Source organism: Aquila chrysaetos, chromosome Z (assembly GCF_900496995.4).
Source record: "Aquila chrysaetos chrysaetos chromosome Z, bAquChr1.4, whole genome shotgun sequence".
Lineage (NCBI taxonomy): Eukaryota > Metazoa > Chordata > Aves > Accipitriformes > Accipitridae > Aquila > Aquila chrysaetos.
The window spans coordinates 22741113-22754151 of NC_044030.1; the positions used below are offsets into that span (position 1 = coordinate 22741113).

General features: G+C 45.1%; 1 protein-coding gene and 1 long non-coding RNA gene across 7 annotated transcripts in view; one reads left to right on the forward strand and one right to left on the reverse strand.

The window, feature by feature from the left end:
• The window catches only part of LOC115336829, a 37535-nt gene extending 36990 nt beyond the window's left edge, over positions 1–545 (reverse strand). The window contains exon 1 of the long non-coding RNA XR_003921930.1: positions 441–545. This is a non-coding gene — a long non-coding RNA (uncharacterized LOC115336829). The remainder of the gene's footprint in view (positions 1–440) is intronic.
• KCNN2 (potassium calcium-activated channel subfamily N member 2) overlaps positions 1–13039 on the forward strand; it is a 77029-nt gene that overhangs the window by 373 nt on the left and 63617 nt on the right. For all 6 annotated transcript variants that reach the window (XR_003921929.2, XM_030004440.2, XM_030004439.2 and 3 more), the window contains exons 2-3: positions 560–1680; positions 1990–2085. Coding sequence is in view for 5 of the 6 variants with exons in the window: in XM_030004440.2 (XP_029860300.1) it covers positions 560–1680; positions 1990–2085 (1217 nt within the window). In the remaining variant the exon portion in view is untranslated. The remainder of the gene's footprint in view (positions 1–559; positions 1681–1989; positions 2086–13039) is intronic.

Below are 13039 nucleotides of genomic sequence, written 5' to 3' on the forward strand. Positions count from 1 at the left end.
ACAGAAGTCGCCGTCGCCCCCCGCCCCCGCTTCGTGAGAGGCTCGAGATGTGCCGGGGAGGGCCCCCCCCCCGGCCCCACGGGAGCCCGCGGCCTCTCCCAGTTCCGAGGACGGGCGGGCAAGGGAGAGGGCGGCGAGGGTGGCGCGGGGCAGGGAGGGAGGGGAGCGAGCGCGACTCTGTGTTTTGCAGGGCGGCGGCGGCGGCGGCGGGCGGCAGGCGCCGCTGGACAGCTCCGGAGCGCGGCGCGGCGCCCATGTTCCGGAGGCGGCGCAGATGTGAGCGGCGGCGCGGAGCCTGGGAGCCCCGCCGCGGAGGCCCCTTCGTGGCGGGGGCGATCCCGGGGGCGAGCGCTCCCCGCCCTCGGGAACCCCGGGGTTTCCGCCGCGTGGGGCTCCCCGCGGCGGGCGGGGCGGGCGCGGGGGGCGAGGGCAGCCCTTACCTGCGGGCGCGGGGCGGGCGGGAGGCGGGATCCCCGCGCGGGGCGGGGCGGGGCGGGGCGTCGAGGGGACTGCGCGCCTCCCCCGCCGCCTCACGCCGCGGCCGGTCCACCCCCCTCAGGTGACGTGATGCCCCTTGTTTTGGTCCGCCCGACCAATCGGACGCGGCGGCTGGATTCTACGGGAGCCGGGATGGGCCCTTCGTGGCGGCAGCAGGACTCTCCCCTGCCGACCATAACGCATTGCGCAGGGTGCACCACCGCCCGGTCCTCCTGCGGCTTTAACGGCGACGGCATGGACGCGCCGCGGCAGTTCCCGGCGGGCTTCGGCCCCGACCAGCAGCAGCAGCAGCGCCCGCCGCCGCTGCACTGTCAGGAGCAGCACGGCCAGGACAAGCAGAGCCTCCTCCAGCAGCAGCAGCAGCAGCAGCAGAGCCCATGCCTCCAGTGCAACAACTGCGCCTACTACGGGGCTGCTGCGGCAGCCGCGGGGGATAACCTGCCCCTGCTGCTCCGCGCCTCCTCGCCCCTCTCGGGCGCCTTCCGGACTCACTCCTCGCCGCTCTCCTCCGCCGCCTCCTCCCGGCAGGGCAGCCAGCTGAACGTCAGCGAGCTCACCCCTTCCAGCCATGCCGGCGCGTCCAGGCAGCCTCACCAGTACCCCCAGTACCACCAGTGCCATAGCCTGCAGCAGCAGCAGGCAGCCAGCCCCAGCAGCAGTGTCAGCAGCAGCAGCACCCACCACCACCACCACCACCACCACCACCACCACCAGCAGCGCCGCGAGAGCAACCCCTTCACCGAAATAGCCATGAGCAGCTGCAGGTACAACGGCGGCGTCATGCGGCCGCTCAGCAACCTGAGCTCGTCCCGCAGGAACCTACACGAGCTGGACTCCGAGTCGCAGCCGCTCCAGCCGCCGCTCGCCAGCCCCGCCGCTGCCGCCGGCGGCACCCCCGCCGCCCCGGAGATCGTGGTCTCCAAGCCCGAGCACAACAACTCGAACAACCTGGCGCTCTACGGCCCCGCCGGCCCCGGCCCCGGCCCCGGCCCGGGCGGCGCCAACAACGGCGGGGGCAAGCCCAGCAAGAAGAAGAACCAGAACATCGGCTACAAGCTGGGGCACCGCCGGGCGCTCTTCGAGAAGCGCAAGCGCCTCAGCGACTACGCGCTCATCTTCGGCATGTTCGGCATCGTCGTCATGGTCATCGAGACCGAGCTCTCCTGGGGTGCCTACACCAAGGTACTCGCCGCCGACGCGCCCGGGCCCGTCCCGGCAGCCGGTCCGACCGCCCCGCCGACGGGCGGCCCCGGCCCCGGCCCCGGCCCCGACCCCGACCCCTCGGGGAGCCCAGCGAGGTGGGGCCGCGCGTCCTCCGGCCCCGGCCCGGGGTCGCCCGTCCCGGCCGGTGGCGGGGTGCCGCCGGCCCCCGCTCCGCCCCCGGCACCGTGAGGCGAGGCGGCCCTCCGCGGTGCCGGGGGTGGCGGCGGCGGGGCGGGAGCGGCCCCTGCGCGTGGGTCTCTGAGGGACGGCCCTGTCTTTCTCTTGCAGGAGTCGCTCTATTCCCTCGCTCTGAAATGCCTTATTAGCCTCTCCACGATTATCCTGCTCGGGCTCATCATCGTGTACCATGCACGGGAAATCCAGGTAACGTTTCCTTCTGTGGGTGACTGAGCGCCGCTGGCGTAGCTGGGGGTGCGAGGTGGTTTGTCTCAGGGCGCAGCGGTGGTAAGTACTTGGCACTTCCCGCTGGTGCAGAAGGTGCAGGCGATCCATCTCTGCGCGCCTGCCGAAGTTGGTGAATGTACCTAAGCCCTGAGAGAAACACGGCGGGCGTATATGTGCCAGGAAGCTCTGCCTGCTAGGGACAGTTGCCCGCAGTTGTGCTGTAGGGTCGCTTAGCCCCGAGGTTATAACACGCTTTCTCGGTGACATGCCCGCCGTCTTCTGTAGCGGATGTACGGCAACAGTCTTTTATTTCCCAATGACTAAATGCCGTGCTGTGCATTTTCTCTTGACGGCAAGGTTGATTGTCTTCACTGTACAAGGTATGTAATCTTCACTGTGCTGTCTCAGACACGAGTGTACTCTAGGAGAATGTTTAAGAGAAGGGGGAAGACTTATGCTCAACTTGTTTTATTTAATGCCGCACAGCTGCTAGGAGTGTGACAGAGGAAGACTGTCAAGAAAGGTAGGGTTAAAGGTACAAGGAACTTAAGGATCAAAGCTGTAGAATGAGTCTCACAAATAATGTCACAGGTTCTCTCCGAGGGACTTAGTTCTAATTTCAGTTGTAATTTTTTTGACCAAGAAATTAAAATTTGGCATTTCAGCTCAACTGCAACATACAACAGATAGATTTCAAAGTTTTGAAAGGAAAAATACCTTACTTGCAGATACATCGGTGCTTTTGCTTGTTCAGATTAGTTAGAGACACCTTGAGCTACAAGCTGAAATGACAGCTTTCAAGGGCAAAGAAGACTTTTCCACTGGTACCAATCGGTACACAAAAAAAGAAAAAAATTTTCAGAATTCTTTAGTACCCTGCTTCTATGCAAATGAATGCTGTAGTTTCAATGTGAAATGGTACCGTAGTCTCCTACTTAGGGTAATGTTTGAGAAGTATTATGTTACTGAAGACTCTGTGCCAAATTGGATCCTGTTGTGCAGTCCTTGCACATGCAAAACTTCTATTCCTGGCTCAGAACCCAGTTTCTCTGCATCAGTATCAAAGATATTGAAGGCTGTTTAATGATACTGTACTCAGTAAACAAGTGTTCTGGTGAAAGAACATCTCTATAAACTACTGGAGTACTGATGAAGAGGTTTCTTTATCTGTATAAAAATAAATGAGTGGTGCTGCTGCAATGTGGGAGCTGCCTTCTGTGGTGTATCTTCCCACAAGTGGTGCTTGAGGCATGAAGAGCAAAGCTGAAAAAAGATCCCTGTAAATATTTGAATTACTCTCTGCATTTTCCAGAAACTTTAAATGGAAAACTTTATGCAAGATAACCAAATTGTTCTAGGTCCCTGTATGCATCAGCTTATACTACGTAGTTACTCCAAGATTCAGTTGGAGGGTTTTTTTCAGGTAAATAGTTACAAATTTTCATTCCCTTAGGAGTGTGTTACAGATCAGAAAAAAAACAATCTTAAAACACTAAAGTTGTAGTTCTGGTGTGTTTGGTTTTTTGTTTTTTTGGTTTTGTTTTTTTTTATTGATCGTTTTTAAAGAACTTCCTCAGGTATGTGACTACATGGAAGGAGTTGTGCAGTCATGTGACTTAATCATGGTTAGTGTAGTTTTCAGTGCTGCCTGACAGAACAGAAAACAAGTATACCTGCCTGTAAAACAGCAATACCCTGTGTTTTAGTCTGAGAGACATCGAAAACTGCAGTAGGCATGGTGGGACCTGGAGTGAGCTGCATTTTCAAGGGGCTCTGTCATTCATGTTGAAAATGAAAAGTTCTCTTTTTCAAGGAGCTTGTTTGAAGGAATGGGTATAGTAGCATCCTTAGCTATTAGATACCTGGCAGCTTTTTAATTTAGGCATAGTCTGGTTTTGTACACACACTTGACTTTTAAAAAATAACATGACAAACATGCAGAGCAAAAATTACATCCATCAACAATTGTAAATTTATCTTACACTTGACACCTGAAAACAAGAAGTACCTTTAAAACACTTTGGCTTAGGAACATATGGAATCTTCTCCAGGCAAAAGAAAATACTGTGTAAGCCTGATAATGTAATGGTTTTTAAATAATCTTTAAAGCTGACTGTTTTCTGAAAGGCACATGTGCCTTTAATTCAAGCAAGTATCCTGCTATGTGCAGTAGAATGATTCACGTCTGTAGAATCATGCCCACAGATGGATGGTTGTGTCCTGCAGGACTGTTTAAACCGGCTATTTGTCAATCCTGTTCATGTTTGAACATTCCTTTCTAATTCTTGTCTGAAGCGTACTTAGACTTTACCAGTGGATATGGTGTAAATAAGCGGGAGTTCATTGAGAGAAGAAAAATTGTTCTATAGAACGGAAGAAGGTCAATGTATTCTGCTTGCGGAGTGGTATCTTTCATACTCTGGGGGAAGCAAACCAACCTAAACATAAGTAGATTTTTCTACAAAGCATGAGACAAAACATGATGGGAAATAAAAAGCTGACAGTTCAGTGATTATTACTGAGTGCAGATTTAATGTTTAGAAACTCCTGGTGACCTGAAGTGCTGGCAAATGGAAATCAGCTTTTTCATTCTTTTCAGTAGTCTGTGACCTTGATTTATTGGTAGGAGGTCTGAACAGCCATGCCGCAAGCAAGTCCGTGGGGCAGTGCCTAGCAGCATAGCGGGTGACTCTAGTCTTTCCGTTCAAATGACCTTGCCGGTATGCTTTGCTTTGCTTTGAAAACAGTCAGCCAGTTAGGTCAACCAAGCTCCGGAGTTTGCCTGTCCCAGACCTGCTGAGCATTTTAAGGGAGCTGGAAGGGAAGTTTATGAAGAAAGACTTGTAGGGATTCTTGCCAAGAGCCGAAAAGAGTGTACCGGTGTGAGACGAATGAGTTTTCTTTCTCGTCTTACCCCCCCCGCTTAGACAGGGGCTGCTGTGCGGCGCAGGAGCTGGAGCACCTTCAGTCCCTCAGGGCTGGGGGGGGCAGGGAGGGCGTTTGCCGCCGCCGCCGCCTTTTCAGCACCGCAGACAGCTCCGCGCGGCCCGGCCCGGCCCGGCGCACCCGCAGCGGCTGGGGGGGGGGGGAGGGGGGGGAGCTCCGCGCCCCCCCCGCCGGCAGGTGAGCTCCTCCGCCGGCCGGCGGCACGTGCATCCATCCCTCCGGGCCTGTTTTCCGCCTGGCACTCCAAACCGGCCAGCAAGAGGGCTTTGTTCTTGAATTCCCTGGAACTTGCCCAGAGCTCTGCACCTGACAGACCAAAGTCTGCAGAAGGGCCTAGCTGCGGTGTTTGAAGAAGAATAACTAACTCTATGGATGATGTGTACCCTTATGAAATAGTGGAAATGTTAAAGTATTTTCATCAAATAGCTTATCAGGGATTGCACTGTCTTAGTTATTCTGTATAACTCTAAGAACAAAGTGTGAGCTGTTACTAAATTTAATCAACGTGAGTTAGTGTTAAGACTATAATAAAAGTCAGATGAAACCAGCTGGTTTTAAATGATAAGTCACAGCTTACATTATAATTTCCAGAAAAGGCGGTAAAAATTACAAGTGAGTTTCCTTCACATCTCTCCCCCTTCTAGAAAAAAAAACAAACCCTAATGAACAACAGTAGCGGTGCTGGAATTGAGGATAGTGACAACCCCAAATCTCTGTGTTCTCTTTTTGGTCCACTGTTGTCATGCCTGTAATGCTGTTAAAAACATCACACTTGGGAGATAATGAAACATGCATCGCTCTGTCTTCAAGCTCGTGTAGGTCTCAGTTCAGTTCTTCAGAGCAAGTGCCCTGTGTTTGGAAGATCAATGGGAAAATTGTAATTCATCATTATCCCAGCCTAGAACAGGTATTTCTCTGACTGTTAACTCCAGTTGACAGTTTGAAGAGATGGAGGAGGGAAGAGCTAAGAAGATAGCATGATCCAACTATCATAATAGTTTTTGATGTATAAATTATCCACTTCATGCATAAACAGTTTGTTACTTAATACTATTTTACATAATTAAAACAGCAGGATGGAACATGGTTAAAATTGTAGTTCCTAGACAACTTATTGTTCCATTCAACATTTCCCTAGAGGAATTTGCTGTTAGATCAATAAATGTAATGGAATTTAAGAAGGTTTTGGGTGGCAGTTCACACAATATAGCTGCAGTTTTTTTAGTTTTATTGAAGAATAGACCTCTCTGTCTGCTGGAGATAGAAATTCTTTTTAAGTATGCACTCCTGAAGCTCTACTGACACTTCCTTGTATTACTCAGAGCAAAGGATTAAAATCAAAATTCTGAGGTTGCCAGTAGGAAGCCTTTAATGTCTTCCATTGGCCATTCCACCATAGCCTGGTATTTCTTGAGGGATGGTGGTCACTGGAGGAATATATCCACTGGAACGCTTTTCCTTTGATGCTGGACTGCTTACTCTATCCCTTCTGTAAATAAACATTGCCCTTCTGTTGCCTGTCCTGAATAATAGTAACCTGAGTAATGCTAACCTGTGCTCTCCTGGACAGAATCTCAACCTCTTCTGCTTCTCCCTGATACAAATGCTCTCACTCATGCAGAAACATGGAAGTTGTTGCTATTTGGTAGAAGTGAATAGAAATGTTCTTTTTTTTTTTTTTTTTTCTTTTGTATGTCAGTTGACATTTCAAACCACTTCTAAAATATATTGCTCATTTGTACTTAGATAGAACGCCCATGGAAGGTCTTGCAAACTCCAAGGTTGAGGTTAAGCCATTGCTTTCACAGCAGAGCCTCCCAGGGCTCTGGGGAGAAAGCACCTTCCATCCCTAGATGGTTCTGAAGTGGTGGGAAAATAATGTGCTACTGATGGATTTGGAGTGAAACACTTTCAGTCTTCATTAACTTTATGGAAAGATATCACAGCTGAGGGGCCAAATATCTTGCTGAAGAATGAAGAATCTTTTCTTCTTTTCCCGGTTTCTGAAAACTTGAAGAAATAGAACAGGCAGTATCAGGAAACAGCAAAGAATGGTAATAAGTACATATCTTGACCTGTTTATTGTGCAAATAAATTCCATAATGCATGTAAGAAACACTGTTTATGGGAATTTGACATCAGTGGAAAGTTCTGCTGTAAAAATTTTGCACTCATGAACAACTATGAAGTTAAACTCCTTTATAGTTTCCTGTCATAAGAAGTAATGGGTATTCTGCAAGCCAGATTATTTATTTGGTTTTATCTGTATTATTGGTTTGCCTTCACTGGGGTTGTACATGTGCATCTCATTAGCTGTCTTTTTGGCGATCTGTTGACTCTGTGCTGAGTCTAACTTGACTTTGCTTAGGTATATTGAAACATCAGGGATTGCACACACAGACAGTAAAACTGCTGCGGAAACATATGAGTTAGATTAAGAGCACAGAGAGCAAGTCTGTTGAATAGTGAGTGAAAATCAAGAAATAAACTTCAAGTGATAATTTTATTCTGATCTGAAGCCTGTTGAAAATTAGTGATTTTTTTTCTATTTATTTTAATAGGCCTTAGATCAGGCAGCAACAAAACTCACTGTGTAGCAGTTACGATCCAGGATACAGTATCTTTGTGTACAAGCTTGAAAATTCACTTCTACCAATCAAGTTTAATACATATCCCATATGTGTATTAAACAGAGCATTTCATGTGTGTATTGAACAGCAAAAAATCATGTAGGAATCTAAGGACACCGTATCTGTCAAATTTACACTTTAGAGTATTTTTGTGAAAATACTTAGTTTTAATTTCATTCAGTACATTTTTGATAGCTAATATCTGCAGAACCTGTTGACCTAGGAAAAGTTACAGGTGCCCCGTGTCTCTGAAATGCAGCACCGTAATGTATATGGCATGGAAAGCAGGCTAGAAAATACTTCAATGTTGGTCAGCATCCATGAGGATCTGGGGCCTTTTGCATTGAAGTAGAAGATGCTTCTGTTTCCAACAGGCTCCATTAGAATGTAGGAGGAGGTTGTACGTGACGGTCAGGACGCTGAATGGTTGGCTTGGCCGAACCTAGAATTATCTATTCATATGCACCGGTATTCTGAGCATTTTTAATGAAGCTGTTAGAAATTTATCAAGACACAGTAGTGCAATGAAGTGTGAGAAGGTATGTTATTGCCCCTGTTGGAGGAGAGCATTTGTAACCAGAGATCAGATTCTGGATTTGTGTAAATTGTGTAGCTTAGCTGAAATTAACAGAGGTACTGCTGTCTATGACCTTAAAGACATTCTGTGTGCACATCTTAATGTGAAAGTATTGTATGTGTCAGATCCTTCAACTGTGGGGACTTCAGATCAGAAAATTCTGTCAGGTACTTGACTGCAGCTCTGGTTTGCCTGAGTTTAAGTGACAGTGTGCCAAGACTGACAAGTGTGGATAATGCTGTTGCGATTCTGGTTCTGATTTGTATGCAATCTACTAAATGAAGTATTCTGGGCTTTGAATTTGATTTGAGACATATTTGTGGTCCATTTTGAGCAAAGATCAGAACAGGAATGGCTGCTGCTTAGGACTTGAGAGAGTTAAAAAGCTGTGTGGAAGCTTCATGCAACTTCAATCAGCTGTTTTCACCCTTGATTTTGATGACGAAAGTTGTTGTCACACTCCCTTACTAGAGGGTGAATATCTGCTCTGAGCCTATGAAGTTCTTTTTTAAGACATAAATTACCCCTAAGTGAAGAGGCTGTAATTGATTTTGTAATTAGCTTTCAGGTAAGCTGGATATATTGCTCATTGTACAAAGTTTCTTTTATTAACTGAAAATAAACTGCAAAGTACGCAGAAAAACAAGTTATTTTGTGGGAAGTTTCCACAGCTCTGTTCTGTGGGAAAGAGAAAAGTTATATATTGTGACAATGAAAAAAAACCAACAGAATTTAATATAAATTTTAAATGCTTTTTTTTTAATAACATAAAATATATTTTGCAGTCAACAATGTTCAGTTAATATCATACATAAATATTTTATATGATACTGTTTTAATGTAGTTGTTGGGAATCACATATTTGTAACTTACTGATTCATTCAGCTTTTCCCTCTTGAACAGTCCCTGCAATTGTGCTCCTTTGTCTGTGTGAAAACACAGTCCTTAAGAAACATAATTTTATATTGACATTTTAAAAACAAAAGGGCATGAATGTTAGATATTCCATGAAGGAGTGAAGAGGGATGAATTCTGAAGATAGATCTGTGCATCTTCTAAGGTGCTTCCTTATCTCATTCATTTTGGTGGAGACTGACACCTTTCAGAAATAAACTCCGTTTGAGGAAATACTAAATCTTTTCATGACAGATGGAAGTACCCCTGTGAATTCCATATAAGAAAAACAAGGGGCAGGTCTTAAATATCTTTATATTTTAAAATTGCTACTCTTAGACTTTTTGAGAGTAATTTGCTCTGGGTTGTTTTTTTTCTGTAAAGAAACATATTCATTAAAAGAAAAACCCACTCTGTCAAAGTGGCACCTTCTAAACTTTTATGCGTATTAGGTAGAGCTACGCTGATGAATAGGGGAGAGCTAGGTTCTGTGTTATATGATTGACAACAGTATTGTTTATTGAGTTCTAACTGAACATATATCAAAGTTACTGCAGACTGCAGGAGCCATGAGGGTCATAAATAGTTAAAAGGCTGTAGAGGTGTAACTCTAATTTGTCTTGCCAAGCCACTGCTGCTGGCAAGGATGTGTCTGTGGGAAGGGACCTAGCTTGATACAGGGTGTGGGTATTCAGAAGAAGATATCAGAGGCAATGGAAGAGTTTTTGCTTGTAGAAGAGCATATTTGAAATAAAAAATAATTGAGAAATAAATATGTATGGGCTCATATCCATAGATATTATTGTCACCTGTGGGTAAAGAGCTTCTTGAGCTTTCTTACCTGTAGTCTGCAATAAATATTGTTGCTTGTAGTATTTTAGAGTGTAGCTGTGTGTCTTCCACAAACAGTTATACATCAGTTCTGTGGTTTGATGGGTGGGTGTAAGATAGCCTGTAAAGAGGTAAATGCATGTATAACAAGCATTTATATTGTAGTTTTGATTGTTAAAGGGAATTACCTGGATGAATCCTCACATTTCTTTCTGTCACTTAAATGTTGTTTTTACAAAAGGGAACACTGAGACCGAGAGTTCAAGTGCTGTGGAAGTAATCTGGGGAAGGCTTCGTAACTACATTTGAAGCTCAGGCTTGCCTATCTTGTAGTCTGATGCTCAGATCAGTCATTTGTCACCTAAATAAGACACTGTTGTTGCCATCCAGCTATGCTTATAATTTTCAAGTATTCCGCGTGCTTTAGCGGATGTCCCAAACGCTGCAATGTAAAATGAATGCAGTGCTCCACAGTATGTCCTAATGAGATACTGTTGGGAATGTTTATGAAGCATTTTATTCCTATTACAATTGTTTATTCCAGCTTTCATAGCACTGCAGCTTCTGTAGCATTACTACAGGTGTATGTAGACATTCACACCTGCCCTACCCCTGACCTCTGATGGGAGTGTCTTTCACTAGAATAACACATTATGAAGCAATGCTTCATCTTCAGTCTCGTAACAAAATAAAGATTCATCCCAGGTGGTGAATGGTATTTCTTGTTTTGTGATGGTTGCTATGCTTTTAAGAATAAGATCTGTTGCAGCCAGGGAATGAGGCGTGTCTTTAATTAAAAATTGCATAGTAGCTTTGATTCAGTCTGTACCATTGCATCCATAAAATTCGCATGCATGGAACTCTGATTTCAGTCTGGGAAACTGGGGAAAGACTGAATGTTCAGCTGTGGCTAGACAGCACAAAAAAAATCGTTTCCTACCTGAAACAAATAATAAATACAACTAGCAATAATGATCACTGAGCATTCACTGATAGCACCTATGTTTAATGAAGTTTTCATCAAAAGTATTCTCACTGCATTTCTGATACAACATTAGTTATCATTTTTACACAGGTCATGCACATTTGAGGTGTGTTTTGACTTATGTATTTGTGAGTATCTAAATTAGTGAGATCTTTAGAGCCTTTCAGTTTAGAGCACCCCCATTATATGCTAAGGATTTGATCCTTAACACCTTTGTCATTATTAAAATATCTTTTCAAGAAGACTTGGAAACTCTTGAGCAGACATTGATTTATGAATAAGCCAAGGATGCTCTTCACCCACTTTCCTTTGCCCACTGAGCTGCTGTCTGCAGTAGCTGTAAAATTCACTTTTGGCTCTGCAGCTGCTCCACCAGGATTGTAGTGGGTTCCTTTGACTGTAGATTCCTTTGTAGGATACTGCCCAAGAGTTGTTCTTGGGCTTTGTGTAAGGAATGGGCTGATAGAGGAGAAATTCTTGTCCATCCAAATTCTGGTATAACTGAAAAGGTACCCTGTGACAGCTACTACTGAACATGATCCTCATCTGAATGGTGTAATGGGTAAAGTTGCTTCACACTAAGCCCACCCCCTCCTTTTGTTACCATTCAGGTTTGGGCTTCGTGGTAAAAGCCAATAACTTGCATGCTGTTGTGATTTCTGCAGTATGATAATTTAGAATAACTAAATCTTTATGCAGTAGAATAGACCAGTGCTGGGCCTGATGCCTTCCCAGTTCAGCTTCCATATAGCTTTAAGTTAATGGCAAAATGTGTAAAAAAAAAAAAAAATTAATAGAAGACTACCCATGACCAGTCTGCTTTCCAGATCTGGTTGTCAGATAGGAAAATGTTTGATTCTCCATCTTTATCTGCAGCCATATATGAACAGACATTTGTCTACCTCCCAGCAACAGAATGGGGATGCAGCGGAGCCAGATGAGAAATTTAGCAGTGTGGCTGTAAGCTGGCAGACCATTCTTTTCCCCTGCCATTTGGCACTTGGAAGGAAAATAAAAAAGATGAACAGGTTTTTTTATATCCAGCCTGTGATCAGAGATGTCAGCTTATCCAAAATTAATAATTCTTGCATTTCTCCTGTGACTTTTTAATGTATGTTGTGGCTGGTATCATCCTGTGTTAACTGCTGGACATCAGACTTTTTGCTGCCATGGACCATCCCATTGAGCATAATGGTTGTGAAAATAAAGCTTTCTAAAACATTTTGAATACCAATTTTATGTTTAAACCATGGAAGATAAGGGGGTTGGCAGCACTCAGTGCAAACTTGTTTCATGGATTTGGTTTGCAGACTCCTTAAAAAAAAGTAGCTTTGAGAACAGAGCATCTTTTACCTGGGAGAGCTGCTGTAAACTAGACAGACTTGATGAAATTGTAACCTTCAAATAATTAATGGGGCAGCAACAAGAACTGTGTATGCTAAGAGGTGTTTGACAGAATATGCTGGGGTTTGGTTTTTGGGGGAGTTTTTGGGTTTTGTTCTTTTTTTTTTTTTTTTTCCTGAGGAAGCAGCTGCAGTAGTAAGTAGTAATGATTAAGTAAAACAGTATTCTACCTATAAAGAAATACAGGTAAATACCTGTAAAGGAACTCGTGTCTATGTTTATTTAACCTGATGTTGAAAGCTGCCCTTCTCAAAGATATTTTAACTTAATCTTTGAAGCAATTTGAAGACTTTATCTGCTATATGGTTTGGCCAGAAGCCTACTTTAGGCCTTCAGGCGTAACAAGTACTAACTAAATAGCTGCTTTATTGCTGCTCCCTCCCAGTTTTACTTGCCAGGGTGAATTACAGAGGCAGTTCTTGCAGGAATGCCTCTATACACTTAGGATTAGTGTGTGACTATGTTTATTAGGATTTTTAAATACACAAGTACATATAACTCCACTCTGCTTTTCCTGCTGCTCATTTCTTAGTTTCCCTTATTTAAGTGGTCATGCTTTAGGACAACACTTAAATACTTAGATTTTGCATTTCTGGATTTGGATTTATTTTAAATGTATCCTTAAATTAAGTTCCCAGTTTAACTGTGTTTGTGAGATAGTAAAAA